Here is a 27,147-nt window from a genome sequence, read left to right as displayed (position 1 = left end):
AATTGGTTCCCACAAGCCTGGAAGAGCCTCTACGATTAAGCAGATGGCAGATGTTGAATGGTAATTGAGGCCTCAGGAAAGGAAAGTCAGTTTCTCAGAGTGGAAACAAGAGCTGGAGTTTTTGTTTTGAACTGTATTTTGTAGAGGAGAGGAACTTAGCTGCTGACAACACAGCATGAAGATTTGAAAGTTCCCTGGCTAATCTCTTCAGCAACAGAGTAGAAAGCCGAGTTAGAAGTGTTGCTATCGACATCTGAGTGAACTGAGAAGGTGACCCCAATTCACGGTGGCTTAAAGTAAGCAAAGAGTCCATATTTATGCCTGTGAAATAATGCATAATGAAAGCCATTTCAGTCGTGCTTTATTTTGTTTTCTTTTATTCCTTAACTGTTTGTTCGTCATTTTCCTTTGTGTGAACGATGGATGCAAACAATGTTTCAGGTTTAAAGCACAGACATTAATCAGACTACCTTGTTTAAATTTTCTCTGATCTTTTCAAATAAATTAAGTCTTTTAATTGAGATCCAAAACTGGTATCTGGAATTAATATTTCAGTCAATTAAGTATTCATAAAGTCTGAGATTGGTTATTCAAAGTCTAGTTTGGAATCATTGGAGTAATTATTGGGAAATCTTCGACTGTTCTATCTTTCTTTCTTGCGAATACAGAGGTAGAAAGGTTGGCTTGATTCTGTGTCCGTGCCATAACGATATGTCCTTTGCTTCCCAGGAACACGGGACTATCCATCCATTCTATTTCAAGGACTTCACAGAACAAATGCACTCAGAGTAAAAATTGAATGCAAGTTTTCCAAGCTTAAATATAAGTTTCAGAGGTCTCTGACAAATTTGAGGCTCCATTATTTCTCTTACTTGTGTTGCAAAACAGTTTACAAGAAACAAAATCCTGTAAGGTACACATAAACCCTTTCACTCTAAAATCAGTACTAAAGCTGTTTTAAAAGAAATCTCACTGGCTACAGAAATACTTAGAAGTAAATACACATAAAATACACCAGTTACTAACACAAAGAAACAGAAACCCAAACTTATTGTAATTAGCATCAAAAAGATAAATAGAAAGCGGGACATAACACCAGCGCTTTGTAGGAGGCTCACTGATGATGTTACCTAGTATGGTGACGAAACGTCTGAAAACGAACCTTCCAGCTCAGCGAGCAAACTCACATCCAGAACCTCAACCTGAGCTACAAATCTTCTCAAAACTCGCTAGCATCAAATGTGTGTGCGCACCTGTATATTGATAATCACACAGTTTACTTTGCACCACTTTGAGCCAAATTTCCAAATGTACTCACTCAGCCTCTGTCTTGTTCAGATGAAGGCTGCCTCACACTGATTATGTCCCTTTAGTGCAATTTTGACCATTCTGAGCTGTGCACCATCCTGAGTTGGAACAATGTCACCTTCCTTCACTGTCATAGGGTTAAATGCTGTCATTCCCATCTTAAAAGCACTGCATCTACGCATACCCCAAGGACAACAGCGGTTGAAGAAGGTAGTTCACCTCCACCTTCTTAAGAGCATTAGGTTGGATAATAACTGCTGGCCTACCCAGTGATACCCAGATTCCATGAACAAATTTCTAAGAGAGCTAACATCATCGTACTTGTAATTTTTCTGATAACACAAATGTCATACTTTGTTGTACCAGACATTTGGTTAGTCCACTTTTGGAATATTGTGTTCAATTGCAGTCTCCAAGCTGTAGGAAAGATGTTGTTAAACTTGAAAGAGTTCAGAAAAGATATACAAGGATGTTGCTAGCGTTGGAGGGTTTGGGCTATCGGGAGGGGCTGAATAGGCTTGGAGTATTGGAGGCTGAGGGATGACCTTAATAGAAGTTTATAAAATCATAACGGGCATGGATTGGGTGAATGGCCAAGACTTTTTCCCCAGAGTATAGGTTTAAGGTGAGAAGGAAAAGATATAGCCTCCACCACTTCGTTGGCAATTCACCAGAGGGTGGTGCGTGTATGAAGTGAATTGCCAACAAAGTGGTGGAGGCTAGTACATTTTACAACATTTAAAAGACATCTGAATGGGTACAGGAACAGGAAGGGTTTAGAGGGATATTGGGCCAAAAGTTGGCAAATGGAATAATTCAGAATATCTCGTCTGCATGGGTGATTTGGACCGAATGGTCTGTTTCTGTGCCATACATTTCTATGACTCTGACCTTCACTACCTCCTAATTCTTATGAAGAAAACCTATCAGTTTGATTTTAGGGGATGCAAATGACTTTAAATATTAGTAGCTCTCAAAATTGTTCAAAATTTGAATGGATGTTTGTTCTGGGAAGTGAGGAATTGCAGCCAAAACACATTGTGGCTTTATTCATGAGCTAGATGAAGGCAAAACAAAGGCTGGCAAAATGGAATTAGAATTAGCTTTTATTTATTGTCACTGTTCTTCTGTACTTGAGTATACAAGAAAAGTTTACAATGTCACCTGTCATGGAACCGTCTCAAGTACGAAGTACCTGGGTACAAATCTTTGATACAAATAGAAGAATAAAGAAGAAATAAGTTGCATAGGGCAATTCATAGTATAAGTCAGAAAGAAGACATTGTTAAAAGGATAAACATTACAGTCAGATAAACAGATTACAGATAAACATCATATTGTAGTTGATCAGCCTAGGGGGCTTCCATACGTGGTCTGACAAGTCTTGCAAGCTGCTGATCACCTGCGCCAGACCCAGTTCAATAACCATCCTCACTCCAGTCCATGCCTTCAGCTGGCTCTGCTCCAGATCTCAGTTACTCCAGACCTCCAGCCCCCTTGGCACTGCCTCTCAGCCACTCCACACCGTTCCAGGCCTCCAGCCAGCTCTGCTCCAGCTCTCAGCCACTGCACACTGTACACATCCAGCCCGCTTTGCTCTAGTATCCTGCATGATCAGAATCTTTGACGATGTAGTAAGACTTTCTCCAGTGTGAATGTTTTGTTTTATTTAATGCTACCTTTTGTGTTTCCATATCATTGTGTTCAATTTGTTTTTGTAGGTGGCAGTGGGGGACATTGTGATGGTGACCAATGGACGGTGTCTCCCAGCTGATATGATTATTATCTCCACCAGGTCAGGCGCCATATGAGGTTCATTGCTGTTCACTCTGAATCATGCTTTCAAAGCAACAGCCATGGGGAATTTTTCCACCAAGAATACAGATACACAGTACTTAAAAGTATTGGCTTATTTCTGAGCTCTATCCCTTACAACAGACTGTAAGGATTTTAGTTTTTAAATGATCAGGATCACACTAAAAAAATGTTAGTGCAGAAAATGACAGTGTATAATTAATTGACCACTTGTTGTACATCTTGGAGCATTTGAAAGAACAGTTTCCGAGTTGTTGAAGTTGTTTTAATGGACTCACTTTGGACCAACTTTCAGCTGATAAAGCCTTTTAGAAATAAAACCATTACTTCCATCTATAAGATTGTGAGAAATGTACCTAGCTAGTTATTGTCTGAAAATGCTATCGTTAATAAGTAATGAAAGGAAAATTCTGCAGTTTTAACTTCTGCATATATTGCAAAATATTAGATGTTTGTATTTTGGAATGGAATGAACAGACTTTTTGATATATTAATTGAGTTTTTCAAGGATTAAAAAAAACTGTAATAAGTTCAAACACATCATCAGTTCCAAATTTAAATCTATTCAGGGAACACGTTGTTATTTAGAAACAAATTTGGATGCAGTTGCCTTTAATCCTGTAATAAATGTTATTCACTTCCTAAACCATCTTTTGAAAACTTCATATGAAAGGGTAGCAGCTTTTGAAACATGCACAAGATGGCAAGACTTCTCATGATTTGATAACCTTTATAAAATTAATTCAAAGACAAAATCCCCTTCACAAGTATCTGTAGATGAGTGTCAAAATAGGGAGAACTTCCCACAGATGAATCAAGTAACAACCAGAGAGTGTCCCAGACACCACCATTATCATTCTTGGATATGTGTTGTCTCACTGGCAGGAAATACCCAGCAGAGGTGCCTGCACAGTGCTTCACAGTCAGGAGGAAGTTGTTTTAGGATTCTTCAGCATTGACTCTGGATCTTATAAGTTCTCATGGCATCAAGTCAAACATTGGGAAGAAAACATCCAGCTGATTACCATGTACCCTGCTCATCCCAACATGACTTCCAACAGTGTTTGAAATAATCACAGAGGGTAATGAGGGTAACAAGGGCACAGAATGTTCTCTGGGCCAGAGACATCAATGATCATCAAAAAGAGTGGCTTGGCAGTACTACCACTGACTGAGTTGGTCAAGTTTTAAAGGACTTTGCTGCTAGACTGGAACTGCAGTAGATGGTGAAGAAACCAACAAGAGGGCAAAACAGTACACCCCTCACTCTTTTTAGTTATCTGAAAAAATTGTTTGTCGTGCTTTTGGTTGCACTTTGGCCCTATGTTCCTGACATTTGGGCATCAGGCGCAGAAGGGTGTAGGCAAGTCAAGGGACGACCTCCTGGGTCTGCTTCTGGGCTTCACCAAGTCGTCCATTTAACAGGCTCAGGCAGCGGCTTTTGGAGGGAGTCATAGTTGCTAATTTGCCTGCTTCTCTTCGGGGGCTACCCTTTCCAATGACACCTGGGCATGCGGTGTCCACCAATACTGTCTGTTTTTAGGGAAACCTGAGCACTGCAGTAAGTAGAGTGCTTATCTAGTAGAGTAAATTGAACAATTGAGAGAACATGTAATTTAGTGATGGTAGTTAAGATGTCAAAATTGCTACAGGTGGTTTCATGCTGGGAATATAAGTTTTGTGTGAGATAACAGTTCCACATTTAAAAAGAATAAATACAACCTTCTGTTTGTGAATGGATTTTTGCAAAGGCTGAACATATGCACGAAATCTGATAATTTTATCTCAAAAGTTTTCGCTGGATTCTGATTCAAATTCCAGAAATTGGAACAGTTAAGTCTTTAAGTCCATCTAATGCAACTAATTTTAATGGTTATATCATGTATATAAAAATTTTTTCTGTTAACGCTCATAGTGTTACCCCTTCTATTCTTGTCCTATTATAATATTGAGTAACAGTCAAGATTTGATGCATCGATTTCATACCAAGCAGCATTTGCTGAATGCATTTTGTTTACTTGTCACCAAATATTGGGGTGTATTCAAAAGGCTTATTGTCAGGTCTGTACTACTCAAAGCATAACTTAGACAAAATAGAAGTTAATCCCTGGATTTTCCTTGTTTATGTTTCCTGTCTCCTTATAACCCTCCCGAATACCATTTGGGTTACCTTGATGCTCTGTGGTAATTTTTTTTCTTAAAGTCACTTGATACACATTTATTCCCACCAAGAATACAGATACACAGTACTTAAAAGTATTGGCTTATTTCTGAGCCCTATCCCTTACAACAGACTGTAAGGACTTTAGTTTTTAAATGATCAGGATCACACTAAAAAAATGTGTTAGTGCAGAAATTGACAGTGTATAATTAATTGACCACTGTGGTACATCTTGGAGCATTTGAAAGAACAGTTTCCGAGTTGTTGAAGTTGTTTTAATGGACTCACTTTGGACCAACTTTCAGCTGATAAAGCCTTTTAGGAATAAAACCATTACTTCCATCTATAAGATTGTGAGAAATGTACCTAGCTAGTTATTGTCTGAAAATGCTTTCGTTAATAAGTAATGAAAGGAAAATTCCCCATGGCTGTTTAAAAGATAGCGAGATGATCTTGCAGTTTGAAAACAAAATCATTTGTTTATATGTGACAATGAGCTGTTTATCCATGCTGTCAAACGAAGTTGATCGATTTATGAAATGTAAATGTAATTATTTTCCTTAATTTAAGCTAGAGTGTATTTTGTTCACTAATTACATCAGATTGTCATTATTGATACATTTCAGAATCAATAACTATACAAAATGAGGTGGTATCAGAAATGTAGTAATCCCAATCAAAAGCAATAATTAACTACTGATGTAATAAATAAAATCCTGTATTTGAGTTAGTTCCAGAGCATATTTGTTGTGAACTGAAGGCCAGAAGGCCATGTGTTCAGTTCCTGCTCTGTGCTCGTTAGTGTGATCTTGTGCAGGGCAAAACCTGGGACAGAGGACATTGTCTTCCTGTGTTTGGGAAGAGTTTAAAATCAGCTAGTATTCACACACTGTTACCTAATAACACATATCAGTGTTTCTTTGTACATAAGTGATGGACGTACAGCCTGACTCAGCTGTGATGTTTCTTGTATTTTGTGCAAACTTGCGCAGGAATGATGTGTCAGGGCACTCCGTGAGCAATTGAAGGATTGCAGAACATCACCCAGCAAGTGTTGATGCTGTCAGAACAGAAGGGGCAAAATATGGGGAGCGTCGGTGAGGATTATGGCCGAACAGTTGGGAAGATGATTTTGGTTACGAACTTGGATAGGAACCGGAAGGAAATCAGGAATGAATATAATGGGAATCTATTGGTCGCAATGATTTTTTTAAAATAAAGAATATGTGTTCATAGTTGCCAATCTGATTTTCTGTTTGAAGAAAGAAATTGATAAAGTCCAGGATGAAGATCTGTATTAGCCATCACTGACTGTTTTATGTTCTCCTTTATTAGTGAATTGTTATTTTAATGTTGAGTGCCCCTTTATTGTCTATACTTGCTTTAGTGCACCGGTGTGCAAGACTTTTTATACTTTTGCTATAGGTCATTCACTAATTGTCTTTTCATTTCTTAGTGAACCACAGGCAATGTGTTACATTGAAACATCCAACCTGGACGGGGAAACAAATCTCAAAGTACGACAGGTAAATTAGATTCCATTCCAGGTTGCTGGTTTTAGAACATATTTCAGCAGTTTAATTGGAACCAGAAGTACATGGAGGGTTGTTTTTATATTACCAGTGTGTAATAGAATGCGAGATAACAAAGTGTGAAGCTGGATGAACACAGCAGGCCAAGCAGCATCTCAGGAGCTCCAGCTTCACACTTTGTATGTTGGATTCTCCAGCATCTGCAGTTCCCATTATCTCTGATTGTAATAGAATGCAGTTCTTTCTTTGTTCCTGCATCCCCACAAATGATGTGAAGATTTGAGAAGTAATGGAGGTTGACCCATGAAGGTTGGTTTGATTTAGCAGGAGTAATGAAGCACAACAAGATCACTCTGCTGAAATAGGGTTATATGCTAATGAAGTGAAAAATTAGCCTGAAACTTGGTATACACCTGTTCCATTTCATCCATCCAGAATAACAAGTTTGACAAACTTTAGTATTCCATCTTGTTTATTATACCAGATCACGTTGACAATGTATTGGATGTTAATGTTCACACTAGAACTTGCATCAGGTTACCTTTGGATGGTGGAGGAATGTTCTTAATGTGTTTTTATCAACGATCTGAAGAATCCACAACTCTCAATGGTATTATCAGTAGCTATATTATCTATGTTGCTTCTGACAGTTTTATGGGAAGAATAATTTGATTTGCTTGATTCCAGTAATTTAACATGGGTCAGTGACATCAATACTTCCCAAATTTTCAGTTCTGAGGAAGGGTCACTGAACTCGAAATGTTAACTTTGATTTCTGTCCACAGATGCTGCCAGACCAATTGAGCTTTTCCAGCAATTTCTGTTTTTGGTTGTGATTTAGAGCATCCACAGTAACTTCAGTTTTAATTTAACATAGATATTGCCATAACAGCTGAATCTTGGTAAGAATGATTATAGAAGCATAGATTAACTTTTGGCATTGCCCATTTGTTGGTCATTACCTTGAGAAATGTTTACTATGTTCCCAGAATTTCTATTTAAAATGGAATCATCTAAAGTACATTTGTCCTTCTTTTCTTTTAGGGCTTGCCCATAACGGCTAATATTCTGTCCGTTGAAGATTTAGTGAAAATGACTGGGAGTTTAGAATGTGATGGGCCCAATCGGCATCTCTATGACTTCACTGGCAATCTCCGAATAGGGAGCAATGGGTATTATGAAGTTTTTTTTTTAATGTTTGATTCTATCCTTCATTTGTATGATCTTTCTCTAACTTCAATAGGTTGGCTTCCACCCCAGTATCTAGGGTCAGCTTCAGCCCTCTGGATTGGATTATTTCAGTGAGCTCACCCCACGTGAACTTTTCATTAGAAGAGCATGATCGTGGCAGCAGAGGGAAATTAAATTATAAGCTTAAACCATTATTGTCAAGCTCTTTTCAAGAACAAGAAAAAATACTATTCTGTGAATGCAGATACTAATCATGAAATTTTTTAACTTTGCTAGGAACATCTTGTGTTTTATAAAGGCATTGTGTGTTCCAAACTTCATCTCTGTGGATACATTAGGATTGTAGTAATGCTTTTTTGGAAACTATGCAACAATGTGTGCTGTAAGAGGTTTCCTTCAATGGATGATTTTGTTGATATTTTATAATGAACCTGCAGGCATCTCTGGAACAGGTGGGGTTTTAACCCAGGAGAATTTTACATTCTTCTTGATTAGCCATGGCACCACAAATTTTACTGAATACATCCTTAAGCATTATTGCCTTTCATTTTCTAATCCGTTATAGCATGGAATTTATGGTATTGAGAATTTTCATGCTGTGCTTTCAAATTTGAGCCATTCTTCACAAGTCAAAGTAGAGAACAGGAATTTTTTGTCTTATTTCTTTCAGTGATCCCATTTCATATATGAGCTGTAATTTTCCTGTTAAATGTTGGGAAGAATAGATGTATTATCTTTGACCCTCAGTACAAACTTTATTCCTACAATTCTGATTCCAGCCTTTTCAATGCGTAATGTATCCCGTTCAAACTGACTCGTCTTAGTCTCAGAAACCTCCTTGAACCTGACCCCTGCTTCTCATCCTGTACTTAATCTAATTTTTAAAAAAAGTCAACTTTCACCATTAAAATCACTTGTTTCTGCTCCTGCCTCAGCCGGTCTGTTACCAAATGCTTTTCCATATTTGCAGCTTCTGGACATGGATTGTTTCAGTGCTATCCTGGCTGGACACTGGTTCTCTATATTCATGCATCCTGCTGCTTATATCTGTAAAAGCATCCTCCTTTATCCACAACTGTTGTGTTTGATGACTTACCGTATCAGTGCTCCAAAACCTTCAGATTTAAATTTGTATCTTTAAATTCAAATCCGTTTATGTTCTTGCTTCAGAAGATCTTATTCCTTACTGATAAATTTGCATTTATCCAACTCTGGCCTTATGTATTCCCTGTTCCCTCTTGCCACGATTAATTCTTTCAACCATCATGTGCTGAAGCTCTGAAATCCTAAATCTCTTTTATCCCTTTTCACTTTATGTGAGAAGCAGAAAATAACAAGTTTTTTTAAGCAAATCAAGTAAGTCTAAAGTAGGAAGAATATTGAAATGTAGGGAAAGTACAACAATTAATTTATGCACCACTGGTTCATTTAAACTGCAATGAGATAATTAAGCAATCAAATTACTTTGGTGTTTCTTAATGGATCAATGATCTGGTGTTACAATTGTGTTAATAACTACTAATGTTTAAGAAATATCCAAACACCCTTAATTAACTGAACAACATGACAAGATTTAATGTTTCAAGTGAGGAAAAAAAGCTTAATTGTGTATATAAGAACTAAACAAAGCAAGTGCTATTAATATAGTTTATAATTATTTATTTTCTGTGCTCAGTTCTGCTTAATTTGTCTTCTCATCCCTCCCACCAGATGTCTTTATGCGTTATAAGAATTACTCACCATCTGAACCTCCAAAGTCTGTCCACCATCTACAAGAGACAAGTGTGACAGAGTACTTGCCACTTATCTGGATTATTGCAGTCCTAACAGCACTCAAGAGCTTGATACCATCAAGCACAAATCAGCCTGCTTGAATGGCACCGCAGCCACACACATCCACTGCCTCCATCATCATGGTCAGGAGCCGCAACATGTATCATCTACAGGATGCACAGAAGAAATTTTCCTTAGGTTCCTTAGACAGCACCTTTTAAACCCATGACCATTACCATCTAAAAGGACAAAGGCAGCAGATACATGGTAACACCACCCCCAGTCCCGAGTTCCCCTCCAAGCAATTTGCCATCCTGACTTGATTTTTCCTTCAGCGTTGTTGGGTCACAATCCTGGAATTCCCTTCCCAGTGGTATAGTGGGTCTGCCTACAGCATATGGACTGCAGCGGTTCAAGATAGAAGCTTGCCCTCACCACCTCAAGGGCAGCTCGGAATGGGAGATAAATACTAGCCTAATCAGCAATGTCCATATCCCATGAGTGAATAAATAAAACCTTGAAGGCTCATTTATTCCTTTAGGCACTGATTTGATTCCAGAAGGTGTGCCACAATCTTCCAGAATTTACTTTAATTGTCCTCTGTTTCAGCTTTTCTCCGTAGTAATATTTTAAAGGGATTCTTCCATTAACCTTTGCTTAAAGCGCAGGCATCAGTAACATCATTGGCTGTCTCAATCCATTGACACACAGTCTACCAAAATAAATTGCATGCTTCTTGAGAAAACACCCAGTAATCTTAAACAAAATAATCTTTTCTTACCACTGTCAATTTCTGTGACAGTGTGCATTGCTTTGAGGTAGGTCAAAGAGAAAAATCAGCTTATTAATTTCACCTTCAGCACAACTCTTGATTCTGAAACCCATACAAATCATTTATGTTCTTAATAGATGTAATTTGCCCCCTATCCTGACTACCTTGTTTCCATTAAGAGGTCCAGAGATGGGCCACCCATTGTTTTAAGCCTCTTTTTCACCACCACTCTGATCTTGTTCAATAAAGATAGGTTAACTGAGTGTAGGTTTGTCTTTACACGTCTTTACAATAATTTTAGTTTCTTAACCAGGCTTTACACTAACATTAATTTAACCCTTGAATTTTAAACTAATGTTTAGATGATAAAACGTATTTGTTACAAATTGAACACTTCCAGCCCTATGATGCCGTAATAACTTTCCTCTTCATAGAATTCTGTCATGCAGGTGAAGGAGATATCAAAAAATATACCTTCCACAGTAGAGCACTTCTTCAATATGACACTGAAATAGGACTTGGAGCATAAAATCCTGGAAGCATGCTTGAGTCTACAATATTGACACCGGAATGACTGTCTTACCACTGAGCCACCATCTTGGAATCCACTTCTTTGAACAAACTCACTACCACTCCTATAATGTCTTCCGCCAATTTTTGTTTGATGTTTTTGCCATGGACTATGTGTGTTTATCTACATGAAAAAGACAATTTAAATTGAGTTTTTGTTCATTCAGTTTGCTTTTAGAAGACCATATGCTCTTCTCCTGTCATAAGTTTGGACAAGTGAACCCTGTCGAAGAGCATTTGGGATCTGATCCCTGTAGTGCAATACCTAATTTCGATCATTTCCTTGTACATGTGAAACACTTCTACTGAAGCATGCAATGCACCTGCTTGATTATTAGGCTTAAAGTATCCAACCACCTGTAAATAAACTCCCTTTCAAAGCCTTGGTGAATTTATCAATTTTTGTTTGAACTTTTCCATTTTCACAGAGGCTCTTATTTTCCCCTGGTAAGGTTATATGACAGGTGGATAAGCGAAGAATTGCCTGCAATTTGGAATGCAAATTACTGCATGAATATTACTGGAAATAGTAGCAAGAACTTGTAATTACTGTTTTTCTTTCAATGGATTGGCAGCATTCAAATAGAATGTTTCAAAATTTCTGCCATATTATAACCAAATATTTTAGTGGCCTTGGGATTCACATGATTAAAACTATGGCTTAGAATCAAATAGCTGTATGTTTTGTGTTGTATGTGGAGTCCAGATTTGAGTATGTAATGTCATCATTATTCTCTTGCAGTCCTGTTCCTGTTGGACCTGATCAAATTCTGTTGAGAGGAGCGCAGCTGAGGAACACTCAATGGATTCAAGGCCTTGTGGTCTATACTGGACACGACACCAAACTAGTGCAGGTTGTTATCTAATTTTCTTATTTTTATTTCACTGTATATTTACATCTGTATTCACTTCTGAAGTGTGAATTAATGTTTATCAATGGAATAAAAGCTGTTCTAAAACAAGTTGTGAAATAAAGTCGAAAGGGATTGCTATGAGACTCTTCAGCATTGACTCTGCCTCTGAACCAAATGAAGCCTCAAGGCATCAGGTCAAAGATGGACAAGAAAATGTCCTCCTGTTGATGACCATTTACCACTGCTGCCCCCCACCCCAGCTCCTATGGATGAATCTGTACTCCTCCTCATTAAACAACACTTGGAGGAAGGACTGAGGATATGCAGGGAGCAGAAGGAACTCTTCACTGTCCATCTCCATGATTGGCTTGGCAGCATCACTACAGATGGATCTGCTATGTCTTAAAAGATGATTCTATTAGACTGGATTTATGGCAGTTCATGAGGGAGCCATAAGGGAAAACGTACATGACCTCATCTTCACTAATCTGCCTATTGCAGATACCTCCGTCCATGACCGGATTGGTAGGAGTGACACCTACACATTGTGTGCGGAGTCCAAGTTCCATCTTTACAATGAAGATACCCTCCTGTATAGTCGATGTATTTTTGTACTTTTTTTTTGTGCTTTTTTAAAACGGTGGACTGAAATGAACTGTTTAGAAAAGCAAGTATTTACATATAAGAGTGGCTGCATGTTTTGAAAATAAATAATTTGTCTGTTGTGATTCTTGTTTGTGTAATTGTGGGTTCCAGCAATGTGCAGATGAACTAGAGCTAAGGATTTATTTAGAAGTGATGTGACTTGTTTTATGGACTAGGGACTAATTATCTTGGGCCCATGTCCTCTGCCTGCAAATGACCGTATGATTGTCAGGTAACCGAATAGCTTGGGCTGTGAATCAGTCCAAAAGAAAGGTAGTCAGACCAGAAGATAACAAAAGCAAGGTTGCTGGAAAAGCTCATCAGGTCTGGCAGCATCTGTGAAGGCAAAAACAGAGTTAACGTTTTGGGGCCAGTGACCCTTCCTCAGAACTGAGGTAGTTCTGAGGAAGGGTCACTGGCCCCAAAACGTTAACTCTGTTTTTTTCTTCACAGATGCTGCCAGACTTGCTGAGCTTTTCCAGAAACTTTGTTTTTCTTCCTGATTTACAGCATCCGCAGTTCTTTCAGATTTTATTTGACCAGACGATAAATCAGCTGATCTGCAGCAGCTAAAAACACTCTTTCTGGAGGGAGTTGAATGTTGAGAAGGTGGTAGGGTCTCCTCCCTGCAGCCTCCTGTCCGTTGGAGCACCCTCCCCTCAACTGCTGAAGTTCCTCATGTAGGATTACAAAATTTTGACCCTGTAACCTGCTCTCAGACTGCTTTTCCATTTAAACATTCTATTATGGGGAGACCTAAACAAATTGCACTCAGCCCCTTCATGTAAATCATTAACATTGATTGAATGATAGATAATGGACTTATTGGAAAATCGTCACAGCAAAAATGCTGAATTGTTATAATACCAATAAAGTAAGTAACCGTAATTCATACCATTGTGATAATCCAATATTAAAATAAGAATAAAACAGTGAGGATTGCACAGTTATGATCTTAAATGGTTGGAATATATTGCTACTCTTAATTTACCGAATAGGAATAATGTATCTACTGCACTGTACATTTTGTATTATGGTCCAAAAATCATATATTGAGCTGAATAATTTCCCATGTCATAAAATTTCCATGTTCATAGCTCAAGCCATGCATTGATTTCAAAACCTGAAACTATCCATTTATCTTTTTGGTTGAGGAGATACAGAATTGTTTTACCTTTGATAAGGGTCCCTCATGATGTGTAATGGATACTGTGAATTTTTTTAACTGTTGGCTAACAAGAATTTGCCATATAAAAGCTCACAGTTACAGTTTGAACGAAAAATAAATTGAATCCATCATAAGGCTGGTGCCATTCATTAATTGATTGGTGGAACATCTGGCTGGATATCTTGCTGGTTGTCCAGGAGGACAGATTCACTTTACAAACCATTTCCTCCCACGCTTGGACAAGCAACAGACAAAGTTTTCCTTCTGTGCTTGGTTCTAAAGCTGTCAAAATGTGAACAAAATTTATTAGTTGATAATGACGCCAGTGCACAAATTCTGTGTGTAATGGTGTTAATGCACTCTCCCTGACTAACACAAATTTAAAGCAATCCTTCAAATGCAGAGAAGACCGAGAAAAGTCAATTTGGATAGTCTGTATCCTGTGCTGTTTCGTACACATGGAAATGTGGCAGAATCTAATTGTATTTTGTGGTAAAGGGTCCAAAGCTTAATCAAACAGAGTTTTCCACTTGATGGTTTGTGAGTCAGTTAACCTGCTGCTGAAACTACAGTTCCACTGTTGACAGAGGAACATGAAATATAAATTAGAAAGCACAGAGATATTTCGACATATGGTGGAAAATAAAACCACTTTTCCCATACAAACTCAAGTACCACATTTAAGCGAGAAATAATGTTGCATTTTCATTTCGAAGTCTGTGTGCTAAATGTGAACAATTTTGTTTATTTAACAGAGTTGAGAAAGTCAAAATAATTAAATCTTTGTGTGACCTGTCATGATGATGATTTCAAACTGAGATTAATTCCAGGATCATATTTAAATTCTGTGGAAACTGGGTTTGTTTCATTCAGTATGAGCTTTGCTTTAATTACACGGTCCTGTAACAGTTGTAGGACTTCTTTCAGATACTGCTCTTCTGCTTGGTAAAAGGGAGCATTCTGTACAAGAACACGGAGTCCCTCTGAATTGAGTGAATTCACTACATGTGCTCAAGTATTATCAAGAACCCAACGAAAACTCGTAGTTATTGTACTTAGCACAAGTGCTGTCATGCTGCACTTGTTTTTGATAGCAGAAGGAATTACTTGTGGGCAGCTTGTCTTACATCATTTAGTGGTTCATTTGACCAGTATAAGGCATTACATCATATCACTTACCACGTACATTTGATGAAAAAGCCCTTTACTCTTTGTTATCCTTCCATAGAATGTAGACATTGCTGGTTAGGCCAGTATTTGTAATTGGTTTTGAGAAGATGTTGAGCTGCTTTTTGGAATAGTTGCAGTCCATGTGGTAGGTACCTGACTGTGTTGTTAGAGAGGGAGTTCCATAATTTCCCTATAGTGGACAGCAATGTAGTTCCAAATCATGTGTGGAGGAGAACTTTGTAAGTGATGTTCCCATGCATTTACTGTCATTGTCCTTTTAGGTTGTAGAGATTGCAGGTTTAAAGGTATTGTTGGAGGAACCATGAGGAAACATTATTGCTGTACATCTTGTGAATGTTGTATATAGTCGCCACTGTTTGTCTCTGTTAAAGGGACTGAGTATTGAAGATGGTGCCTACCATCAGTCTACTTTGTACTGAATGGTGTTGTGTTTCTCGACTATTGGAGCTGCAATAATCCAGGTAAATCGAGGGTATTTCATAACACCCCTGAGTTGGTCCTTGTAGAAGTTTCTGGTTCTAAATCCTCGAGTTCCCTTCTTCATAGCAGTATCAGTTTGTACTTATAACAAACAGGCTGTAGCAGTTCAAGAAGGCAGCTTTGCACCAACTTTTGAAGCTGGTTGAGGTTAAGCAACCAGTGTTGGCCTTAGCTATGGTACATATATCTCAAGAATTAGCGCTGACTTAAAAATAGCATTCTACCAATTTTTCAAGCCCGCTATTTCAGTGAAAGTCTTCGTTCTTTCAGATCTTTCATCATGATAGCAGCTTGTCTTTCTCAAATCTGATCAATGCTACCATTTTTTGCATTTTGTGGACCATAAGATATCAGAGCAGAATTAGGCCATTTGGCCCAACAATTCTGTTCCACCATTCAATCATGGCTGATATGTCTCTCAACCTCATTCTCCTCCCTTCTCCCTGTAACCTTAATCCCCTTACTAATCAAGAACCTATTTATCTCTGTCTTAAATACACTCAATGACTTAGCCTCCTCAGCTTTCAGTGGTTGTGCATCCCACAGATTCACCACCTTCTGGCTGAAGAAATTCCTCCCCATCTCAGTTCTAAAGGGCTGTCCTTTCACTCTGAGGCTGTGCCCTCAGACCCTTATATTTCTTACTCGTGGAAAGATCGTCTCCATGTCGCATTCTGTCCAGACCTCTCCGTATTCTGTAAGTTTCAATTGGATACCCCCCTTATCTTTCTAAACTGCAACAAGAACTGATCCAGAGTCCTCAACTGCTTATACGAAAAGCCCTTCATTCACAGGATCATCATTGTAAACCTCCAAGGCCAGCAATCCTCCCTTAGATATGGGACCCAAACTGCTCAAAATATTCCAAAGGTGGTCTGACCACAGCCTCATACAGTCTCAGTAGTGCATCTCTGCTCTAGTATTCTAGCTGTCTTAAAATGAATGCTAACATTGCATTTGCTTTCCTAACTGCCACTAAATCTGTGAACCTTAAAACAATTCTGAACTAGGACTGATAAGTCCTGAATGCTTCAGATTTCCAAAGCCTTTCATCATTTATTAAGTAGTCTACACCTGTATTCTACCTATCAAGGGACAAAACCTTTTACTTTCCCACATTATATTCCATTTGCTACTTTTTTGCCCACTTTACAAACCCGTCCAAATCCTTCTGCAGCTTCACTGCTTCCTCAATGCTATCACTACCTGTCTTCCCACCTTGCTTCGTGTCATGTGCAAACTTAGCAACAATGCCCTTGATTCCTTTATCCAGATTGTTAATGTATAATGTGAATAGTTGTGGTCTCAATACTGACTCCTGCAGAACTCCATTAGTCACCAGTGGTGTCCTGAAAAAAGCTCTTTATTCTCACTCTCTCTGCCAGTCAGCCAGTCCTCTGTCCATGCCAGTACATTGCCCTAAACATTGTGCGTTCTTAACTTACTTAGCAGCCTCCTGTACGGCACTTTATCAAATACCTTCTGGAAATCTAAATAGATCATGTTTACTAGCTCTCCATTGTCTAACTTGCTGATTACTGATGTGAATGTAATGAGGTCAGCCAGCGACATCTCGTAGAATATGAATTCCCTGTTTGGGGATGTTAATCTGGTCCAAACAGTGAGACCTGACTGACATAAAAGGATGAGTGTCAGGAATATTGGGCCCCCTGAATGCCTGACTCTGTGAGACAGAGTTATTGTCAAAAGATATGCAATTGTAAATAAAGGGTGATTGGTGATGTGATGCTGTCCTCTGCCGTCTATTTCAGGTACCTCGTCAAAGAATTTTAACGGATTTGTCAGGCGTGACCTGCCTTTTTTTCCCCCCCAGTTTTATTTGTCATTAAGTTTTCCTCAAATCTCTAGGGCAGCAACAGAAGTTCTTTTATGTGCAAAACTGTTTCCCAGAAAAGCAGCTATGATGTCAAATGCTTCTTTGTCCTCACAAGCTCTTCATGTTCATTTTCAGGGTCTGGCCAAGATTTAAGTACAGCATCTGTATTTTGGATGTTTCTTCCGCTTGGGAAAATACCCTATTAGTTGATTTTAAACCTTGGATATCCAGACAATGTCGAGGACTCCCAGGACAACTCCCTCCTGACTGCATAGCACTGTACTCCCACTTCTGCAAGGTCTGTCCTGCTGGTTGAACAGGACTGCCCAGTGATGATATGTTGTCTGGGACATAGTATGGACATGTCCCTAAATGGCTATTTAAACAAGTTGAATGTGTGGGCAAGGCAGTGTAATGTGGTTGTAAGAAGTTGTTCACTTTGGTATGAAAAGCTGAATAGCAGAATAATATCTCAGTGGTGATAGACTGGGAAATGTTTATGTACAAATGGATCTGGGTTTCCTTGTACACTGCTCACTGAATGCAACCATGCAGGCACAGCCAGCAGTTCGGTAAGGTAATTGGTTTGTTGATGTTTATTGCAAGAGTGTACACAGGTGCACAAAATGGTGGTACAGGGCCTTGGTGAAACCACACACCTGCAGTACAGTATGTAGTTTTGGTCTCCTTACCTAAGGAAAAGACATACTTGCTATAGAGGGCGTGCAACAACGGTTCACCAGGATGATTTCTGGCATGATTGTCATGTGAGGACACATTGGGATGACTGGGTCTGTATTCACTGAAGTTTATTAGAATGTGAATAAGAGAGGATCTCATTGAAATACACATTATTATGACACAGGTGGACATGCTGGATCAATCAGTCATGTTTCCCTATTGGGTGGGAGAGTAGCAGGGTGTATATGTGCTCAGAATTACTTTCTGGCCCAGAGGTAGGGCCACTGTGCCACAAGAGCCCTTCGAAAACCAGTTATCATGATACCAAGATATGGGGCACCCATTGCAAATGGAAATGAGGAGAAATTTCTTCACTTCAGAGGGTGTTGAAACCTATGGAATTTCCTAACAGAGTAGGCTGTTGAGATCAAATCACTGAATATGTTCAAGAAAGAGATTTATTTTTGGATGCTAAAGGTGTGAAGGAGTATTGGGAGAGTGTGGCATTGAGACATTGGATCAGCTATGATCACATTGAATGGTGAAACTGGATAGATTGGCCAACTTGCCAAGTGTTCCTGTTTTCTGTGTTTGTAAGCACGATTAATACTGGTGGAGAAAAATGCTATGAAAATGAAAATAAATGTGTACAAATTGTAATGAAGTGGAATCATTTATTAGTTCACCAAAGTTTATTACACAATATCAATATGCAACTTCATGCCCTCAGTAGGTGAAAACAAAAAAAAACCACTGCATGTTGATTTGGTTGAGTAATAAGGAGTTATATTGCAGTTACCATTGTATGGATCTGCCACTTGAGCTGTGAGTGCAGAGTGTATGGAATAAGATAAACATCAACGCTTGAATTTGGTCCAGTGATGCCCCAAACGCCTGTGCAAGTAAAAATATTTTGTGATGTATACACTGGAATATGTAGCATCATTTACTCTTCTAAGCATATTTTCTGAATTTTGTAACTCATGTTTCTCAATTTTGCATTTGAATTGGGATTCGTGTTTGAAAATGTTTCTTTCGAGAGCAGCTTTTATTTTGAAGAGTGCCCAAATGCTGACCTTCCTTGGATTAAATGTCAGTTTTCAGATTCATTTGTGTCCAGAATTGGTTTTATCAGATTGTTTTGTAGGAAAAGAGTGAACAAATTCATAAATTTGCAGATCAATGAACTGTAAGGCAGAAGCGTCAGTGTTTTGGTGCAATTTATACTTGTGGTCTATTTTGCTCGTTGAATATTACAAAAGCTTACGAAATAGAACGTTTGAATTTTCCAAAAGATTTGAAAGATATATCTGTTGGCATTGGGATATTATTTTCAAAATGGGAGGGATTATAGATTTTGCAAAGCATGATTATACGTCAGTTGTTTTTGTTTGTGTTTTCTCAAAATGCAGAACTCTACGAAAGCACCCTTGAAGAGATCCAATGTTGAAAGGGTTACAAATGTACAGATACTGGTTCTCTTCTGCATTCTAGTGGCTATGTCTTTGATAAGTGCTGCTGGTGCTGAGATTTGGAACAAGAAGCACGGTAACTCAGATTGGTACCTGAGCCTGATTGGTAAGGATTATTAATATGATAAAAATTGCTCATAGCATAAGAATTAGTTTAAAAGAAAAGTATTGTTCTTTATTTACTGTATCCAATTTATTTTAACATGTTGAGATCTCATTCACTGACACAAAAGGCCTTCTCCCTGGAGTTTCTATAAAACTCAACTTTGAACAATAGTCCACAGCAAGTCTTAGTTTGTGAGTCTAGTACTAGGTTCAGTTATTTCCTGATTACATTTGTTAAATGTTGGAAAACAAAGAATACAGGATAATACCAAGATGGATAGAAAGCTAGGTAATATAAGCCAGTTAACTGAATATTTGTCATGGAAAATTGATAGAATCCACTATTACGGAGGTTATGGAAGGGTACTTAGAAAATCCTAATGGGATCAGGCAGAGTCAACGTGGTATAGTGAAAGTTAGAAAGTGTGAAGATCTGAAACAAAATCGGAAATTGCTGGAGCAACTCAGCAGGTCTTGCAGCATCTGTGGAGAGAAAACAGCTCATCTTTCAAGTCCAGTGACCCTTCCTTAGAACTGAAAATGTAAATTATGTTCAACTGACTAATTAGAGTTGTTTGATCAAGTAGCATTTAAAGTGGATACAAGGGGACCTGTAGATGAATGTACTTGGAGTTTGAGAAGGCATTTCCTGAACCAAAGGTGAACTTGGTCTCTGGACTTGACAAAGTCCTTCTCACAGAGAGATAGTAGGAACTGCCAATGCTGGAGTCTGAGATAACAAGGTGTAGGGCTGGATGAAGACGGCAGGCCAGGCACCATCGGGAGCTGGAAAGCTGACATTTCGGGTCTGGACCCTTCTTCAGAAATAGGGGAGAGGAAGGGGATTCTGAAATAAATAGGGAGGGGGGAGGTGATTATAGAAGGTGAATAAGGAGCAGATAGGTGAAGAGAAGACTGACAGGTCAAAGAGGCAGAGATGGGGCTAGTAAAAGTGAGTGTAGATAGGGAGTTCAGGATGGCGGTTGGTCAGTTGGAAGGGAGGGGCGGCTAGGTGGGAGAAAAGACGGACAGATCAAGGAGGCAGGGACGAGCTGCACTGGTCTTGGGATGAATTCGGGGGTGGGAGATTTTGAAGTTTGTGAAGTCCACTTTGAGACCATTGGGCTCCAGGGTTCCCAAGCAAAATGAGGTGCTGTTCTGACAGCCTTTGGTTCTCACATCAGCTTAATCATAGGCACGAAAATCACCTGTTCAGCATCAATTGAAAGATGACAAAATGTAACCTGAATGGGGGCCATCAGTGTTCATCACCACGAGTGGCTCAACAGCACAACAGCAGAGCAGTAGGATCCCGAAGGACCGAGCTCTCGACTGGGCTTATGAAACATGTTGGGACAACTAATGAAAGGGCAAGATTAACTTGATATGATCCCCACCAATCCATCAGTTGCATATGCATCTGTAAATCAGAGTACTGGTGACAGTCACCACTCTGCAATCCTTGTTTAAAACAAAAGTTCCAACATCACACTGACAACTTTAAAAACAATGCAAGAGGGCAGCAGTCCAAAAATTTGAAAACAATGCTACTTGAAAGGGTGTCAGTGGCAAATCATTGCAAGGTTTTTAAAAACTAGTTTCTATGGGCGCTGTGTAGATATGGCCCACAAGAGAGAGGGTGGTAGTGCAAAATCTACAATTCCCCAATTACCCAGATGCAGTCATTGTGAAATAAAGCAGAAACATAGAGCTTATGACAATCTTAAAGCAAATAATAATTTGGAAACTTAGAGGAGTTTACAAAGTACGTGGGTAAGGTGAAAATGGAAATTAGGAAAGCAAGAGACAATATGAAAGCATAATTGCCCGATTTTTAAAATTAAGGACAAAAGCAAAGATGTTTTATCAGTATGTTAACAAGAAAGGGACTTACCAAGGAAGTGGTTAAGGCTATCAGAGATACACATGGTAGCTCAACTGTGGATGCAGAAGATGTAGGCAAAGTTCTTACTGAGTGTTTTGTCTCTGCCTTCACAAACAAGATGAATGATGTAGATGCACTAGTTAAAAAGGAGGTTTATGAAAAATTACTTCTAAAAAGCACAATGAGAAGGCAAGTACAAGGAAGAGTGACCTACTCGAAGGTGGATAAATAACCTGGGCCACAAGAATCGCATCCTAGGCCGTTTAAAAAAGGCAAGGAAGAAGTAAAGATGGTCCAAAGATTGTTTTCCTACACTGACTAGATACAAGCAAAGTATCAGAGAATTGAAGGTCTGTGAAAGTTGTATCATTGTACATAAAAAGGTGTGAGACATAGGCGAAATACTTAAAGGCCAGTCAGTCTGACCTTGATGGGCAAATTACTCAAATTAACTGCTACTTGTAAAGTCAGAGACTAATCAGCAGTAGTGTATGTTTGTTAAAGGAAGGTCATGTCTTACCAACTTAATTGATTTTTCTTCATGAAGTGTAAAGGAGGATTGATGAGGATAGTGTAATAGATATTGTGTACATGGATTTCAGTCAGGGATTTGACAAGATCCTTCAGCAAACTGGTCAAAAAAATTAAAGTTGATGGCATATAGAGAAATGTGTGTTGGGTTCAAAATTGGCTTGGTGGCAGACAGAAAAAGGTAACACATCTCTTTCTGAATGAAAAGTCATTTCCACTGGTGTTTCATAGAACTTCATCTTGGGTCCGTTGCTGTTGTGTTATATATTTAATGCTTGATACTTAAATATGTGAGGCACGTTTGGGAGTATTGTAGATGACACAAAAATTGGTGAGTAGTTAACAGTGTTGACTTTAGGAAAATAATCTGTGGTTTGGGCAAGTGGACGGATAAGTGACAAATAGAATTCAGTCCAGAAGAGTGCAAAGATTTGCTTTTGTGGAGGACAAACAAAGCAGGAGTTTAAATTATAAATAGGAGGGCTTTGAGCAGCAAAGAGGATGTGAGAGACTTTTGAGTGTATGCCCACAGTTGCTAGATGCATTGGGGCAAGTAGATAAAGTGGTGAAGAAAGTATATGAATGGTTTTCTTCACTGGGCAAGGAGAATTTTTTCCACCCAGAAGTTGGTGGTTGTCTGAATTCAATGCCCAGTTTGGCTGAGGTGGACACGCTCGATTCATTTAAAAACAATCTGAATCTGCACTTGAAGTGTGGTGACCTGCAAGCCAAGCATATTTCTCAGTCTACTGTTGCAATCAAGCAAGGGGCCAACTGGCTCACTGGGGTTTGTCAAAGAGCATGCCATGAGCAAATCTTGACTCATTACTACAATATAGGATGACTAGTGTTTTAACAGTGAAAGCAGCACATTATACACAATGCTAAGTGATCTCACAATGAAATAGTTACGAACATTAGGTGAACATGGAGCAGAAATAAGCTATTCAGCCTCTTTTGCCTACTCTATCATTTTCCAGGATCATGGCTGATCTGATACCTCAAAACATTAATCCTGCCTACATTTGATAACTTTTCACCTCCCTGGATAGGAAGTTTCTATCTGCTTCTGCCTTGAAAATGTTCAAGTTACTGCTTTCCAATTCTTTTCGGGAAGACAGTTCCAAAGAAGCTCAACCCTCCTGGAGAAATAGATTGTATTTTTAGTTTAAATGGGCAATTCCTGATTTTTGACCCACTATTGTTAGACTCTTATATAAGAGCATCAGTTACACATCTACTCTGGTGGGTTCCCACAAGGTCTTGTATGATCCAGTCAAGTTGTTGTTTGCCTTTCTAAATTCCAGCAGATTCAAGTCTGCCTTGTCTAAGTTTTGCTCTTCAAACAACCTGTCCAATCCAGGTATTAGACTGGTAAACAGTTTCTGTACTGCTTCCAATGTACTTGCATTCTTCTTTAATTAAGGTGGCCAATGCTGTGCAGAGTACTCCAGATCTCATCAATGCCTTGTGTCATGGAAGTATTGTCAGCCTACTTTTGTATTAAATTCCCCTCACAGTAAATGTTCTGTTACCTTTTTTAAATCACTTGCTGTTTCTTTATTTGCTGTTTTTTGCATACTAACTTTTGTAACATGTTCACATATTTCTGTGATTCATGCACTAGGATAGCCAGATATCCCTTTGCCTTGAAGCTCTACAATTTCCATTTAGATAATACGCATTGTTATTCCTCCCAACAAAATTTAACATTTTCCTGCATTAAACTCCATTGTCTATACCTTTGCTCACTCTCTTACACTATCAGTATCTTTTTGTAGCCTTCTTGCATTCTGTTTACAAACTAATTTCCTACTAATTTTTGTGTCAACCAATTTGACAACCATATCTTAAATCCCTTCTATCCAGGCCATTACTATAAACTAAATGGTTGCAGTCCTAGCATCAGTCACTGTGGCGTATGAATTGCATCCAAACTAAAGGCCCATTTTAGCCAACTTTTCTGTTTCTTTTTAGCCAACTAGTTTTCTGTGGAATCTAATTCCTCTCTCCTTCAGTAAATTTCAAACATTTCATGAAAATTGTCACGTAAGGGCACCTTTACTGTGAGATCATTAATAAATCCTGTCTTGTTGCATAATCTCAGTATAGGCAGCTCTCTGGTTGACTCCAGAACATGATGTTGCAAGTTAACAGATAAAATTATTTAATTAGTAATTAGATTGCGGATTGTTTTGTATTCTCAGCAATTACTTAATTATTTTGTTCAATTATATATTTACTTATATGTTTTGGTAACCACACTGCCAGTTTGGAACCTTAGGAATAGAATAGCCCTTCTTCTCTGAAAAGATACTCGCCAAATAAACAGTTTTTCTCCTGTAACAGACTAAGAGCCAATTCCTGGAGGCGGAGAAAGTCACACAGAGCAAAGACGAAGGAACACCTCTTTCCCTCCTTCCCTCTTCTCCCTTAATCGCCAAGTGCCAATACTTCTATTGGAAGCCAACCTGAAAGCATTCAGTCACAAATAAAATAGTTTTCGATGTTCGACACATGAAGGCCTAGTAGATTCAATTACAGAGGAACTGGTTTCATATGCTTAGTTAATCAACCAAACCTGATTGTGCTTCCAATGGAGACCTTGTTAAAACCATGCTTAAGGCTCTTGACTATAGAATTGAAAGTGGATTTCAGTTAAATGTCATCTGAAAAAGAAAATCAAATTTGTATAAAAAGATTAGACCGTCTTACCCACCAATGACCAAAGTTCGGACCAACAATTCCAATTTGATTGGCCTCTTGGCATCTTCGACAGCACGCCCTCTGAAGAAGTGTACTATTGCTGACAATAGCTTCTGCATTAGTTACAATGTGTAAACTGCAGAAATTATGTCAGTTTCAGAGGATAATGATTGCAAATACTGACATTTTGCTATCATTGCTATTGCAAAATCCAGACTGATGTTGCTTCTCTTCTGCTTTAGAAATCCTGAATAAATATTAAAATCCTAAGAAGCATTAAAGTGAGGAAGTACTAAAATATAACACATGGCAAAACTATGAATAAGGTTTTGTGGAATTGGTTTTAGACATGCAACTAATCCAACCATCATGTTGTCTTGTGGAGAACAGCTGAAATATTTTGAGTGAAAAATACTCCTCCTCTTAATCAAAATCTCTTCAGAGAAAGAGCAGCTTTGTTCTACCAATATCATTTGCCATTTCCAGTTGATGTAGGAGCCTGCGACTTCTCTTTTATATTAATTCAAACTTCTCACTTCAGTTCAGTCTGTAACAAACTAGTGCTGGCAACTCTGAATGATTCATATTTTTTAATCCTTGAACTAAAGTAAAGGAAGAAAATAGCCTGGATTTCGCTTTCAGCAGAGAACCTTAAAGAAGTATTTTTTTTGGTGGCATGAATTTCCCTTTTCCCAATGTTAGGTTGATTCTGGTGTCTGGTTAATGGGATCTTCAGGTGTCCAGCAAAAGTGCTGTCATCAAGAAGGTTGATCAGACAATCACATTGACAAATTGTCACCAACAGCAAACCAGGACATAAAATGAACTGACTATCGTTAATGTTTTATAAATTTTAGAAATGGCATACATTAGATTAGGTCATGAAAATGTGAATAAGGTAAAAGGTGGAAGATTACATTAATGAATTTTTGTGCTTTAAAACCTTTGGAATTTAATCGTGATGTGGACTGTGGTGTTGAGTTGTTATGACATGAAATATTAAATATTCAATGATGTTTTGCTGAATAAGGCATAATTATTTTTTGATTTTTATTGCAACATTACATTATGAAAGTTAAAGTTTATGATATTGCAGATGATTTATAAAGATTGCCATTGTCAGAGACATCAGCAGTGCACCCTGTGCAGGAGCAAGGCATTGCTGAATGGAACTTCCTGCATCTAATTGTGCACATGCAGACACCAGAAGTGCTGTGACTTTCACAGTTGTAATGATAGTAAATTCTGATTGATTTACCATTACCGCCTGCAAATTCTGGGGTATTTTAACTAATTCAAGGTTGCATCCACTTTGCAGCATACAAATGTCAGGAATCCTACGCTGTGGCTAAACCTTGAAATACTCTTGCATTGTTCAATTTTGTAAGTGCAGGTTCAAAAATTATATATGTGTTTGCACATGAAGCGTTCAAATTTTGTTCTGATCTTTGTATAGTGCAATTAATTGCAACTTTGTTTCTCTTCATAGGTACTGACACAGCTAATTTTGGGTACAACCTCCTTACCTTCATCATTCTCTATAATAATCTAATTCCAATCAGCCTGCTCGTAACTTTGGAAGTTGTCAAATTTACTCAAGCACTCTTTATTAACTGGGTATGTGTATTTTTAAAATTCTTTGTCTAGATAATGTATTCAGACATATATTGTAATTTGATTGCTAGCTTCTTGTTGAGTTGGAGTTTATTCATTTGGCCGTGTAGAAAGCTTTGGCTCTTGGTCTGTGCTGACTTCGCTGACAGTAGGAGAACTGAATTTTTGTATCAAGCCCCTATTTAGAGGGAAATTGTTGGTTCGTGCTTTTGATATACACTTCTTTGGGTGTGCTTATGCAAAACGTAGCATTTTTTACTTGCCGCCTTAATGTAATTTCTGATTATATAACCATAGTCATAGAGTCATACAGCACAGGAACAGACCTTGTGGTCCAACCTGACCATAATCCCAAACTAAACGAGCCCCACCTGTCTGCGCTTGGCCCATATCCCTCCAAACATTTCTTATTCACGTACTTACTTAAATGTCTTTTAAATGCTATAACTGTACCTGCATCCACCACTTCCTCTGGAAGTTCATTCCACACACAAACCACTGTTTGTTTTAAAAAAAAATGCCCCTCAAGTCTTTTTTAGATGTCTTTTCCTCTCGCCTTAAAAATATGCTTCCCAGTCTTGAAATCCCCACACTGCAGAAAGGACGCCTGCCAGTTATCTTATTTATACCCTTCATGGTTTGATAAACCTTTACAGGATCGGCTGTCAGCCTCCTCTTTGACTGTGCTTCAGGAAGGAATGACCTAAAAGAATGGAGCAAACTTTTTTTTTTTTCTTTTGCTAAAATTGAAAAATACCTTATTGAGAAAAGTGCATAACTGATGCTTTGATCAGCTTCTTCGTAAAAATTGCATTTTCAATTTTATTTGCTACATTTTTCTAATGCTTGTGGGAAG

The 27,147-nt window shown here is 38.4% G+C and overlaps 1 protein-coding gene across 4 annotated transcripts in view; it reads left to right on the top strand.

Annotated features, from left to right (window-relative positions):
• The window catches only part of atp8a2 (ATPase phospholipid transporting 8A2), a 498,882-nt gene that overhangs the window by 147,742 nt on the left and 323,993 nt on the right, over positions 1-27,147 (top strand). For 3 of the 4 annotated variants that reach the window (XM_048533131.2, XM_048533132.2, XM_059646682.1), the window contains 6 exons: positions 3,030-3,103; positions 6,741-6,810; positions 7,861-7,988; positions 11,865-11,976; positions 19,391-19,556; positions 26,167-26,294. In XM_048533131.2, coding sequence (XP_048389088.1) covers positions 3,030-3,103; positions 6,741-6,810; positions 7,861-7,988; positions 11,865-11,976; positions 19,391-19,556; positions 26,167-26,294 — 678 coding nt within the window. Of the gene's footprint in view, positions 1-134; positions 297-3,029; positions 3,104-6,740; positions 6,811-7,860; positions 7,989-11,864; positions 11,977-19,390; positions 19,557-26,166; positions 26,295-27,147 lie in introns of those variants that run through there. The other variant, XM_048533134.2, reaches the window with a different exon arrangement.

Source organism: Stegostoma tigrinum, chromosome 6, assembly GCF_030684315.1.
Source record: "Stegostoma tigrinum isolate sSteTig4 chromosome 6, sSteTig4.hap1, whole genome shotgun sequence".
NCBI lineage: Eukaryota > Metazoa > Chordata > Chondrichthyes > Orectolobiformes > Stegostomatidae > Stegostoma > Stegostoma tigrinum.
This window is presented reverse-complemented; position numbering and strand designations above follow the sequence as displayed.